At 37.1% G+C, this 14642-nt stretch overlaps 1 protein-coding gene across 1 annotated transcript; it reads right to left on the bottom strand.

Moving 5' to 3' along the window:
• Positions 1–1605: 1605 nt before the first annotated feature.
• LOC107750337 (ubiquitin-conjugating enzyme E2 D2-like) lies at positions 1606–9447 on the bottom strand. The gene is made up of 7 exons (XM_016565679.1): positions 9150–9447; positions 4401–4464; positions 4278–4309; positions 4072–4149; positions 3746–3851; positions 3527–3620; positions 1606–2481 (listed from the first exon to the last, which is right to left on the bottom strand). Exons 1-7 carry the CDS (start codon positions 9171–9173, stop codon positions 2436–2438), a joined length of 444 nt encoding a protein of 147 aa, XP_016421165.1. The 5' UTR covers positions 9174–9447; the 3' UTR covers positions 1606–2435.
• Positions 9448–14642: the final 5195 nt, after the last annotated feature.

Here is a 14642-nt window from a genome sequence, read left to right as displayed (position 1 = left end):
AAGTGAGTCAGGCAGTGATGACCTATCAGAGCTGGTGGTTTGGTAAATTTGAATGTCATCAGCATAGCAATGAAATTGAAATCCATGCATGAGTATGATGTCACCAAGTGGATATATATAAATGATAAACAGAAGTGGACCAAGAACTGAACCTTGAGGAACACCCTGTGAAACTGGAGCAGTGGTAGATTTATACCCTTGTATGGTGATATAATATTTTCTATCACTGATGTAGGAAATGGAGCCAGGAAAGAGCTGAACCAGTGATACCGATATCAGAAAGGCGAGAGATGAGTATTTCATGGCAGACTGTGTCAAATGCAGAGCTTAGATCAAGAAGAATCAAGAGGTTTATTAACCCAGAATCCATGGACAGAAGAATGTCATTAACCACACGAAGAAGAGCAGTTTCAGTGCTATGTGATGAACGAAATCCTGACTGAAAAGGTTCAAAAAGGCCATTAGCATTTAAGTAAGATCTCAACTGTGAAGCCACAAATTTTTCAAGAATTTTACTTAAGAATGGTAAATTTGAGATTGGCCTATAATTGTTCATATCTAGATGGTCAAGAACCGTTTTTTTAAGTATGGGGGTCACCGCAGCCATTTTTAATTCTGCTGGAACAATGGCAGATGCTATACTACAGTTAATCATATGTGTTATGAAAGGTTCAACCTCAGGAACACACATCTTAATCAAAACAGTAGGTGAAGGATCAATCTGGCAGGATGTAGAATTTGACTTCACAATTAGATCACTTATGGCAGCAGAAGTAGTGAGAGTAAAAGCAGAAAGAGAGTATGTTGAGAGAGCCTAAAATGGTTAGAGAGTATGTTAAGAGAGCCTAAAATGGTTTACAGGTCTGGCCAGCTGATTCTAAAGAGGTTGCGAGCACATTTAAGATCAAGACCATCTAAGTTCAGCAAACAAATAAATAAAAAATTTATATTAAGCAGCAATGACTAGTAAATATACTGTAAAAATATCCCAAGTAATTGGATTGTATAATCAGATTCCACAAAGTATTTGTAATTAGATCATTTTAAAATACTTAAGTCAGATTACAGTTACTTCTTACTGATTACACAAACACATTCATGTACTACCATAAAGCCTTCTAGTATAAAGGTATACTGGTAATATAATTATGTATTTTAACAAGTTTTAAAATTACATAAACATAAGAATGAATGCTTCAAATTAACCCTTTTTTAAGTAAGGGGATTAAAAAGCTCACTAAACTGTGCTTATTGAAAATGGGCACTCCTCTCTACATCTGTCCACATATACATCAATGACAGCATCATTGGTAGTGAAGGGTTCAAGCTGCTATTCACCTCACAAATGGGGGTTCCTCCTTCAGAGAACTAATAATAGTCCAGCAGCTGTTGAGAGATCTAGAAACATGTGTCGAACAACTAGTGTCAAATTCAGTTCATTCACTTAATGTTATTGTACCAGAATAATGTCCCAGACATTATGGCACGCAATACATTTTAAGCTAAAATGGCTTGCCATAAGACACTGAATACAATGAACTGTATCAAGTACAATTGTGATAAGCAAGAACTTCTCTCAGTGGCACTGCAGAAGGAAACACCAAATGATAGTTTAACAACTTTATTGAGCAAACAAAATGAACAGCTAGTAGAGCTATTAGTTGATCGGTCATCCATTGAGAGCTTCCAATCACATATATTCAGTGCAATGAGAGAACAGTGTTTAGGAGGATAGACAAACTAATAGCTCCCCATTCTAAAAACATCAAAAAGAGGAGAGAAAAGGAGTAACAAAATAAGTTCTCAGACTCTAAAAGTGGACATGTATTCGCTTAACATTGTCTGCAGATATTCATTTTTGGCAGACCACAGACCAATTACTTTAATTGTTCCATTAACATGCAAAATATATTTTTTCGTAACTGCTGATACAATGACGCGACTGATTTAGTAAGAAACAGTCAAGTTATAAGCAAGAATATATTTCACAGACCATAGTTCTCATTGCTATTGTAAAAGCATATAAAAACATGAAGGCCAACCGAGCAACAGATCGACTTTGAGGTACACTGGCACCTGCAGAATCGTTGTTTCTTTTTCTTAAGTAGCACCTCTAGCCAGTGGCGTGAGTCAGAAGCGTTCGATGGTTTCACCTTAGTTATGTTTTTTTTCTTTTTCTTATCTCAATAAAAAATGGCTGAGCTCGTAGTTAAAACATGCTTCTTTGACACGAGCATTTTTCTGAACATAAAGTTGGTGATCTTTGCAATGTCGTGGTCTTTTTACAGCATATGAATGAAGGTTGAAGGGGGTCAAAATAACCAAGCAGAACTGATATGGTCTGAATACACGGGGAACTGTCAATTCATTGAGGGGAAGAAAAAAAAAGTTTTTTTTCCAGCTATACTGCAGATTGGTCTGATGTTCTTCAGGTATCACATGGCATACTTTTGAGTCCATTCCCGAGCTATTCTGTTGTACCTGTGTGAGAGAAAGAGAAAGAGAAGAAAGAGAAATGATGTGTAGCATTGGCGCAAACGCTGTTGCAGAGGCAGTCACACATGCTGGGTAAGCAGACCGTCTGCCAACTTGGCTCACGCCAACATAAACTGCAGAAACGGCTCAAGGTCAAACACAGTGGCATCCTCTTCACGTCTACACTGCAACTCCAAACATTACTTCTGGTGTTTACTTTGGTGATAGTAAAAACCTGAACTGTTTACCTCAACTAAACATTTGTCATTAAACCTATGATAAAACCATACAAAAAAAAACATAAATGGGCTATAACTGGCTAGTATGTGTGAGAGCCACAGAATTTCTATAGCATTTTTCCAGTGGACTTTTCATAGAAACGAAGTCATGGAAATGAATTAAATCACAACCAAATTAATAATGCAGAAATAAAGATTTTGCAGGAAAAACAATTTTTTTAAAATTATGAATCACACCAGTTTATGTGCAAACATGTCCCATGCACAATATTAATTTTAGCAAACAGAAAAAAAAAAATCAAAATAAAATGACTTTTTTACCAGTTATACACTACCATTCAAAAAATTTGGGGTCAGTGAGATTTTATGTTTTGAGAGAAGTCTATTATGCTTGGTAAGACTGCATTTATTTCTGAATGATAGTGTTTTTCTCATGTATAATAAAATTTTAAAAAGCTGCATCCATTAATAACATTAGTGCATCCAGTAGTAGGAATGCCAACCAGTGACCAACAGTACTGCAACCTGGTGATGTCTAGAGATTAGTAAACCTTTCATGCTCACACAAAGACACTCTCCCATAATGCCTTGCTCACCTTAACCCCTATAACATGGCATATTTCTCTGTCCATTCCCTGGCAAGTTTATTATACCTAAGAAGAGCAATTTACACTACGTAAAAGGTATCTCTATTATTCACATCAGCTAAAGAATAATCAGCCTAGATTAAAACTGTAAAACTGTCTTTGTTGTTTTTTAATATATAACTTTAAACATTTTATTTTTGAGGATTAAGACACAAATATACTTACTTTTCATTGTCTGTTTTATAGATACGTGCTATCTCTGGCACTAATGGATCATCTGGGTTTGGATCACATAACAGTGAGCAGATGGACAATAGAACTGCAACAGAAAGAAGAGAGAGGTTGGCGCATGGCATAAACATTATCAGTGCACATCTTGGCGATCCCATAAAATGACTTTTAAGAAAAAGGTACATTCAATGCGCTTCTTTTCTGTTGGCTCACCTTTAGAGATAGTTAACGCAGGAGACCACTGCGACCTTAGAATATCCAAACAGATGCTGCCATTACTGTTAATATTTGGGTGATAAATTCTTGTGGTGAATGCAACCTATAAATTAGAGGGTGAAACAGATGATCAGACCACATACATTTCAAACCTACCACTGATATTTTACTGCACATCTTCAGAATATCAGCAGGTTTCGGTTGTGGCATCTGACTACAGTATGTGCAAAAAAAAACTGCTGGGAATGCAAAATATCATGAAACAATGTCAATCTTACAGCCAGAATAACCCGTAGGTTGTTTAAATAGTTAATTATTCTTGCCTTAGGTGGTTTGAAAGGGTAGTCTGTAGGAAAATGAATGGTCAAGAAAAACACACCCCCTTGATATGGACTGTCATTCTGTAAGGAAACGACAGAGCAAAATTACTTGATAATGCAGTAGTAAAACAATGCAGACATCACATGCAAATAAATGTCACAATTCATCATTAATATGCATATGCAAATAAGAACATATATCCACTTACAGGTCCCATAATTGTTGCTTGCCAGTGAAACACTGCACATAAAGAATAAGAAACGTCTCATTAAGTTGAGTTCAGTGACATGCTCCGAGGCAGGTAATGAAAACAAAGAGCAAAATAACTCACAGTCATCTCCAACCGGTCCTGCTGAGCACTGTGCTGGAGGGTCCCGGCCCAGATCAGTCAGTTCCTAGAGAGAGAGAGGATGCATCAGTAGTGCACAGAATTTTTCAAAATAAATTCTGGGCATCCAATCAACTATGTCGTCTTTCATCCATCCGTACAGTTTCTATACATTTCATTCTTGAAATAAAACATAAAAATGAAAAACTCTTTGCATTGCTTCTATAATCTTTTTTCTAAATATCTTAATATATAAAAAGAGTTTAGTTACAGACAAAAAATGACATACAAATTATTGACAGAATTATATAAAGCTAGTTGGCGTGAAATTACTTTTGGAATCTGATATATCCTGCATTGTGACATGTTATACTCAACTAAAACTATTTTAAAGGGAATTCTGTCTTAAAAATTATCATGTGCTTGTATAATTCTTTTACATGCAGTTTCATAACCTTCTATTATTTGAGAGACTACTTGGAACTTGCCAAAAAATGACAAAATTTTGTGTCACATCACTGGGCCATTTGAAACCTTGTATAACCAATTTTTCTTGAATAACTAATAAACTGCTTGGTTTTGAGCAATGTATGTAAGCAATACACAAGACTATGGAAGCTTGTTTCTTGCTTTAAAATAACAAAGAAATAAAAAGGTAACTGTTACCTTTTAATTGTTTTTTTTTCAAATCCGAGTTTATACATCACAATTCAGAATTTCAAGATTTAAAATCAGAATTGCGAAATTCTGTGAGTGATTTATTATTATTATTATTATTATTAGGGCTTCATGTTAATGTTAATTTAATGTTTATGCTAAAAAAAAGTGCATATAGCTGCTAATTGTATTTGTTGTTCGTTGATTTTCAAATATAAAACTTATTGAAATGTTTTCAGTGTGTGTATCAGTTCTTTTTGAACATTTTCATCTAATTTTAACAAAACCGTGATAGTATTGATAATCGTGATAACTTTGGTCACTATAATCGTGATATGAAATTTTCATACCGTTACATCCCTAATGGTGGGTATCGAACAGCTGGTTCATAATGTTATGTAGAAAATGACTAATTTAAAAATGTAGGTTTTTACAATAAGTCTTATGCCACTATCAGAGCATGAGTGAGACACAACACCAGTTATAATGCCCCAATTGTACCATACTCTGATGGATAGACTCTTTTAATTTGCTGGATGAGCAATCTGATTTTGACTTCAAGCACATTATCAGTCATTGTGTCATTTAACTGGTTCTATTAAAATCCACATTTAGACACTAAAACAGCTGAAATCTAAGATGTCTCTGTAGGAAATAGACTTGATGAGCCCTTTTATTTTAATCCAGATTTTACACTGATGCATTCATCTCCCAGACAGATAACGCAATTTATGAACTGCCACAAGATGGCTCGTCTGTCCCAGAGGCCCAAACTGTTGATTCTGGAGAACAATCAAAGCGGAGACTCATGTGTCATCAGGATTAGATGAGGACAGTGGACAGATTATCCTATAATTTCACTCACTCTCACCGATCTGAATAATGACAGCTTTCTCTTCTCTGGAAAAACCACAGGCAGGAAACGACAGTATAAGGTCATCTTCTTAATGCATCTTTATGAAGAACATCATCAGAGGTTGATTGAGCAATAATTAATCATGCATATTAGCATAATACTGATTACATTGTTGTAGCCTAGCAATCACTACTGTGTCAAAAAAGAAATATCCCAAAATAATCTTAATTTTTTATAAAAAATTCAAAATTATCATTAAAAAAATAGCAATAATGGCCACTCAACTACACTACACTACACTACATCAGCACTTGGCCAAGGTCTTCAGGCAGCAGTACAGGTTTCAATGTTTGTGCTTTGGCTACATTTCTAGGTGAAATGGGTGTTCACAATAAGGTAAGTGCTGGTTTAGCACTGGTTTAGGTAATAATGACAAATATTGGCATAATAAACCAGTCCTCTGATCTCTAGCCACACCTAGGCATTAAGACAACAAGGAAATAACTACGGTTCTAGAGCTTTCGGTCTCTCTTTATGAGAAAATACAGTGACCATATAAACCACTTCTGAGAAAATAGCACATTTCCGAGAACTCATGTATGCAAAATGCAGACAACCCTCTGGCAGCACTTGCCTGTGCATGTAAGCATGTGAGCAGACAGGAAATAGAGGTCAGAGGTTTCTTTGATAATGAGGCTGACTAAGGTGGAAACATCAAAACAAACACAGGTAGACTGTTTATAATATTGTTGACATCTCTGAATATAAAACCAGTTGACACTACAAATTTCTATTCTTTATAGCTGAATGGAATGTGTTGCATGATTAACAAATTTTGCAACATCTATTGAACTGAATTGAATCAACACTGAACTGACTCGAGCTGAAGATCAACAATATTGTCTTCTGTAGAGCTCTTATAACTAAATTAAATTTGTTTCATAATAAACACTATCATCTTGTTAGACCCGCTTTTTAAAATTAGTCATATTTTGATTGTATCATTGACTGTTATTTTTTGTTTATTACTGTGAATCTGCAATCTGTATTGTATAAAGCGTTATATAAAGGTGACTTTAAACATCAGTCGCTCAAACCTGAGGGATTATTAAAAATTCAACCACAGATATTATTTTTTTTCAGCTGATACCAGTACTGATTATTTTCCTCCAACAAAATGAAGAACCAAATTTATTTCTACTTTGTCACATTAGACTGCAACAATAAAAACATTAAACACTTTATTCAATAACAATTACATAAGTTAAGAACTAAAATAATATGATTATTAGTCTCGTTCTAGTTTTAAGAAAACTGAATCTGAATTCTTCTAGCCAAGCTCAACAGAAATGGCATAATTTAGCTGTATAAAGTGAAAAATCTGTATGAAAGTCTAAGATTCGCTTAGATTGATCTCTGAGCTACTAATGAGGAACTAACCAAACTAGTAGGAACTAAACAGTGTCACAATCCACACGAGAAGAACAACAGGGCCGGAAAGTTCAATCAAGGCCATTCTTAATTCGTAAACAACATTTCAGCTAATTGTTACATGGCAGACAAATCAACAAAAAAAATAACACACAGACAACCAAACTACAAGTGTTTCAATAAGTACGGTTAATTTCATTCTCTGTCATCCTTAATCAAAGCAGCGTGGATGACGTAGATGGAGGTGAGTCTTCTTGGGAATCAATGTACGACACCAATTCAGCTAACCAATATAGGACAGTGTGCACATCAGCACTAGTGGCAGCTATTTTTACGTCTGCATACTTCAGATGAGGGTGTGGGGAATAAACCATCACTTTAGAGATACACGGCTGGTATTTTCAACCAGACGTCTGTGTGCCCACTTGGCATAAATGCTGTCCTAAAATTCTCAGCTCAATTTTCAGTTTCTGTCATACTTCCCATTTCCCTATTAAACAAGCCAAAGCCCTGAAAACTGCTTGATATGGGAGTAACAAGCCACACAAGTATTTGGCCATCAGCCCACAAACAATCTGCTGTGTCAGTCTAAATCATAGAAGCTCTCAAAGTCAGCGAAAGAGGGAAAAATCATCCTGTCGCCAAGTTCAACAACTATTGTGCAACTACTTCACACAGGTATGGGCCGGATATTTCTAACTGGAGTATTGAGCACTCATAGTAGCTTTCCAGGAAGAACTTCTAGCAATGACGCAAAGTTGTTGCGTTTACCAAAATGAAAGAATACCACTAATACAAGGGATAATATTCGTAACCCATAAGAACTGATAAGAAGCCAGTGTTAAGTGCCCATAAGATTTACTCTAAACCAATTAAGGCAAATCCTGTCCCAACTAGTAAGGTCTGTGACCGAGATGATTCATAAATTGTATTCATCTGAATCAACACCATTGAGTTCAAGCATGAGAAATCACATAAGGTTCTGTTTAACTGGATGTGACTCACAGAGGAAACACATCCACATAAAATCCTCCTTATCCACCTTGTAAAATCTAATTCCAGTATTTCCTCCTTTTTGATATAAGAAATGTTGTAAATAGCTAACGTATAATAGACTGAAATGCTGTAAAGCTATGTAGTACAATGTGGCACCTATTATTACGTGGTATAAATGTAGATAGATAGATAGATAGATAGATGGATATACCAATTAAGGCAAATCCTGTCCCAACTAGTAAGGTCTGTGACCGAGATGATTCATAAATTGTATTCATCTGAATCAACACCATTGAGTTCAAGCATGAGAAATCACATAAGGTTCTGTTTAACTGGATGTGACTCACAGAGGAAACACATCCACATAAAATCCTCCTTATCCACCATGTAAAATCTAATTCCAGTATTTCCTCCTTTTTGATATAAGAAATGTTGCAAATAGCTAACCTATAATAGACTGAAATGCTGTAAAGCTATGTAGTACAATGTGGCACCTATTATTACGTGGTATAAATGTAGATAGATAGATAGATAGATAGATGGATATATAGATGGATAGATAACGTTAATTGAATAACAATGTCAGCATTGGAATTTTAAGGAAACAATAATACAACAAACAACATTAAAATGAACAACAATAATAATAATAATAATAATATTAATAATAAAAACAAAAACAGCCAAGCTTCATAACCAAGCTTGCTATCCTCATAGCATTTGCTAACGTCTATATCTTTTACATATCAAGCAAAAACCCAAAGGGTTTAGGTAGCGAATTAAAAAAAATAACATAAAATATAACGTTTTACCTTATGAATTCGTTTTAATGCCATTTTGTGTGTGTGTAATGGGCTCCTAAGGCCGAGGAAAGAGATTTATCCGGCTAGCTGCGGTTAGCTATGCTCGCTAGCCAGACAATAAAGATCCAACAGAAACCCGACGAGTCCGAAGCGGAAACGAACAAAATAAGCCGTTAAAATGGACCAACAGAATCCCAGCTGTCCGACAGATAATAATCCTGACGAGAATGAACGTTATATTGAGTATGAACGGAAAGGCCTGCGCTTCAACACTGAACACTTGTATAGGTATGTGTGTGTCTCCCCCGGTCAAGAAAGGGATAAAAGAGGACTGTAACTGTTGCTCTGCCTCTTTCCTTTGCTACCTCTTTTGCCTTTACCTCTTTTCTTTGCTGCCTCTCTCTTCTTGGCCCTCTGCTCGCTCTCTCTCTCTCTCTCTCTCTCTCTCTCTCTCTCTCTCTCTCTCTCTCTCTTTCTTTCTTTACAAAATGTCCTCTTTCTCACTCCCTATATCTGTCCTGACGTCTATGCATAGCATCAGTTTACGGAAATGTTGTGTTAAATGCTGGAAGCAATGACTAACATTGAGGAAAAGACATTACGAAACAGTCCTACAAAATAGCCTATGAGGATTTGTGCCAGGGTTTCTGTTGTTTTAGTTGCCGTCTCAAAACCTAGTGTGCTGCCTAGTTTCTACCTAGAGAGAAAGTCAAATTCACATGTATTGTACCGCAGGAACAATTTAATCTTGGGAATTTAAATTTATAATAACCTAAATGATGAGCTGTAACTCCGCTATAAAAAATATTACACATTAGGAATAGTTCACCCAAAAATTAAAATTAGTTGAAATTTTGTTGAAACACTTGCTCATCAATGGATCATCTTCAGTGAATAGGTGCCATCAGAAGTATTTCACGACTACTGTCGATCAATCAACGTCTTTTAAAGGGAAAATATGCATGTTTGTAGGAAACAAGTGCATCATTAAGACAATTTTAACTTCAAACTTGCTTCTAACTAAAATATGGAATATTGCTGTCTCCAGTAAAAAAAGGTCGTCTTGTCTGAATCAGGAGAGAAATATGCACAGATCACTCTTTATAATGAAAACATTCAAAACCGTTTTAAACAAATATGTTGATGGATTGATGGATGAAAGGACAACAGGAGATGGGCTTTTTCGCTGAGGAAGCGTTGTTATGGATTAGTATTTTGGCCAGAAGTTGAATTTTAAAAGTTGAAAGTTACAAAAATGTGTATCTTACAACCACGCAGCTTTTAACATCACAAGACATTAATTGATGGACTAATCATATATATAATTTTGATGTTTTTATCAGCTGTTTGGACTCTCATTCTGACGGCACCCATTCACAGCAGAGGATCCATTGTTGAGCAAGTGATGTTATGCCACATTTCTCCAAATCTTCTCAAATTAAGAAATCTACATCTTGGCTGAACTGAGGGTATGGGTAAATTTAAATTTTTGTGTGAACTGTTTCTTTAAAACCAGTAGAATAATTACATCCTCCTCTTCTGTTATCTTGCTGACTCTTAACTTTTATAAAGAATCTTTGGATTTGAGACTTTAGTCTTTGCAACTTTACAGATCTTCTTTATGCACCAAGAGCTTGTAACACTCCAAAGAGAAAGGAAAAATTGAAATCGCATCATATGACCCCTTTAAATGAAAATTGCATTCCTCTTTTTTAATCAAATTGAAAGCTTTTTGCATGCTTTCATCATATAGGCCTAGCCTACACCTACATTATATCAAAATAATTTTTATTATCAATGGAAATTGTACAACAGTAGGCTACCGTGTATCTTAGTATCTTGCTAGTTATTAAGTTTCTTTAAATGTCTCCATAAACTTGGCCTCAACATTAATGAAAAACGACTCATTTTTGCAATTAGGTGTTTACAAAAACAGAAAACTAATTAAAGACTAAATGAATTATAATATATATATATATATATATATATTATATTTTTCTTTTGGTAGCAGCATTCGTGGCCACTTTATTTACTGTATAGTTTTAGTGTTTTGCGTAAATTTGCAATTTTTCTTTCGTTCTGTGCGCATGTTTTATCGTCAGCTGCGCGGCTGAGTGGAACGTGTTTGCTGTTGCTAAACTAACTTTAACGGTTAGTAAATGTGTTTCCGACTGTTTGCACGGTTTCAAAGCGCTATGTATTTTGTTTTGGGTTTGGGGCTCGCCAAGCTGTTTTAAACCGGCCAACCGCGTATTTTTTGAGAAGGGCAGGTCACGAGCCGCTCTAGTGTCACAAGTGTGAAGTGCACCTCGGTGTTAAATGTCGGTGTAGTGGTCAGTTTGTCCGCAGGTAGGAGAAGTGATTGAACTGGAATAGAGGAACACCCGACACACAGGTAAACAACAGATTTAGGTGAAGTACAGAACAGCGTGTGAATTATACAATTACTTTTAGGGAGGGAATATTAATTGAACATGCACATCATTTGACAGTCAGTGAAATGCCAATCACCACACATAGTCTATATTGACAGTACTGTTTTTTTTTAACATATTGCAAAAGCTACAACTGTCAAAAAAATTAATTGTGCAAAAATTTTACCTTTAGGGGTACAAAAGCTTGTCAATGGGGCAGTAACCTCAAAGGGACATCTTTTTACCTCCTTTACCCCTAAAGGGTTCATTAGTAGGCTACCATAAGAGTACATAGTACTACCATACATTTTATTATTCAATATTATTATGAACCCTTTAGGGGTAAAGAAGTTACAAAGGTGTCCCTTTGAGGGTACTGCCTCTGTGACAAGCTTGTGAGGTACAAATTTTGCCCTTTTTTTTTGATAAATAGCCTCAAATTCAGCAATTACTCTCTACTTAAAATACATGTTAGGGTTGTTTGTAGATATAATGTTCCAGCAAGTCTGCCTGATCAATTAAGATGACACACGTTCACAACATGTAGACCCGACAAAGAAGGAACAAACAGACTGGAACTAAATACATGACTAAACAAGGCAATTGGGAGGAACACAGGTGAAATTAATGACTAATTAAGAGACAACAAGGACAGGAACAGGAACGACCAAATAAGGGCACATGACGGAGAAACTGGGTCATGGGGAGAACATGGGGAGCAAAACACAACAAAAACAGTCCAATCCTGACATTTCGCCCCCCTTCCGGAAGGCGTGACCTAGCGCCGTAGAACCAACAGAGGGAGGGACGGGTAGGAACTGGGAGGAGGCTCAGATGGAAACTGGGAGGAGGCTCAGGAGGAGGACAGACACCCAGGAGGGGGCCAGCAGACAGAGTCCAGGGAGATGACGACGGAGGGAGGAGCCAAGGAGGAAACAGGAGGAGCCAGGGCGGATCAGATGGAGGAAGGAGCCAGGGAGATGACAGGAGGTACTTGGAGCATGCGGCACCAGGTGGGACACAGGCCACAGCCTGGCGACCTACGGTGGAGCCGACGGAGGGAGGAACCATGGAGGAGGAAGGGCTGAGCCCGAGGCGGAGATGGTGGAGCCAGTGGACTGATGGGCCATGGCGGAGAGGAGGGAGCTAGGAGCCATGGTGGAGCCGCTTGGTCGACGGGCTGAGGCAGAGTCCGGGGCTTAGAGGTTGGTACCCAGATCCTTAGACAGCTCACCCTCAGCCACGGTGCAGGGGGCAGAGCTCCTCTCCGCGCTCTCACTGTCCATACTCCAAGAGGGAAAGGTCCTTGCGGGAGAGGGAGGTAAACTTGACGGCGAGGGAATCCATGGGGAAGGAAACACTACGGAAACAAAAAACACTGAATGGAAAACGGAAAACAAACGGAGGGGAAAACACGCAGTCAGACTGTTTTGGTCGGGTCTTCTGTCACGTAACGCTGTCAAAAGGAACGATGGAGACGTAGAATAGCAAACAGGGGTAAATCCACACCAGGAAGGGAAGATGACACACGTTCACAACATGTAGACCTGACAAAGAAGGAACGCACAGACTGGAACTAAATACATGACTAAACGAGGCAATTGGGAGGATCACAGGTGAAATGAATGACTAATTAAGAGACAACGAGGACAGGAACAGGAATGACCAAATAAGGGCACATTAGGGAGAAACTGGGTCACGGGGAGAACACGGGGAGCAAAACACAACAAAGACAGTCCAATTCTGACATTACCAAAGAAGCATGCCAAAATTATTCAGAAAAATAAAATTTTCTTATCAAAGTGATACAATTTTGTGTTGCAAAACAAAGTCCCTTTAAGGTACTTCTAAAGTCTTTGGTACACCATCCTGAAAGTCATCAAAAAACAAAACAAAAAAAATACATAATAATAATAATAATATAAATAAATAAATAAGTCTGGTGAAAGTTTAAGGCATTTTTGATCAACAGATAAGTGTGTTGAACCATAACTTTTAAAGAGAAGTAATTTCTTGACAATTAAAAGTGTTATATAGCCCACTGAAACATTCGGACTTGATGCTGACAACAATGGAACCACTTGGAAGAGAACTGACTAAACAGGACAATGGTACAAGAAGAATACCAAATGATTTTTGAAAATGAAAATATAGCAAAAGTAACACAGAAATTCAAAATCAATGGACTTGTGAAAAGGCCCTTGAAATAATCAGACCTTCACCCTAAGCTTTCATTTAGTGATGAGAGATTTTTGCTAGAAAAAGAGCCTGGAGAAATACCAAGTGTCTCAGAGCTGGCAAAAGCTATGGGTGACTGTTTATCTCACAGGGTAAGATGCAGCCTGCAAAAGTGACATGCATGATTGTTGTCCACTGGAACTACCTACTGTAGCACAATAAACTCATTTAACTGTTTCCAAGGCTTCTTCTTCTTTTTTTTAATTTTTTTTACGAAATATAGACTTCTGGGAATCCATATTCTGGTCTCATGAGACGAAGTCTCATTTAGATCATTTCAGATCTAAAAGCATCCAAAATGATGGTGTTGCTAGAGGAGACGTAGTGTCTGGTTCCCACAGTGAAGTTCAGTGGTAGTAAACTGAATGAACTCTTATGGATGCGTGCTGAAGGTGTGAGGGAGTTGTTCTTCTTTTTTTTAATTTTTTTAACGAAATATAGACTTCTGGGAATCCATATTCTGGTCTCATGAGACGAAGTCTCATTTAGATCATTTCAGATCTAAAAGCATCCAAAATGATGGTGTTGCTAGAGGAGACGTAGTGTCTGGTTCCCACAGTGAAGTTCAGTGGTAGTAAACTGAATGAACTCTTATGGATGCGTGCTGAAGGTGTGAGGGAGTTGTGCTTTATCAGTGTTGTCATGATTTCACACCCCACTGAGTGATGTAATACAAAAACCTGAAACAGAAGATGCTGTTCTCTCTTTGTTCCCTGCATTGTTGGCCATTTTTTTAACATGACAATGATGATATGCATTCTCCCAAGATGAAAATCCTTCAGCGGACAATGTATTTCACCCAGATTTAACACTTGAGCACCTCTGGGGGATTTTGTAGAGAAGAATTGAG

This window comes from Sinocyclocheilus rhinocerous, unplaced genomic scaffold (assembly GCF_001515625.1).
Source record: "Sinocyclocheilus rhinocerous isolate Xijiao unplaced genomic scaffold, SAMN03320098_v1.1 scaffold1053, whole genome shotgun sequence".
In the NCBI taxonomy this organism is placed as follows: Eukaryota; Metazoa; Chordata; class Actinopteri; order Cypriniformes; family Cyprinidae; genus Sinocyclocheilus; species Sinocyclocheilus rhinocerous.
The sequence above is the reverse complement of the archived record's forward strand: the minus strand, read 5'-3'. Positions and strand labels throughout refer to the sequence as shown.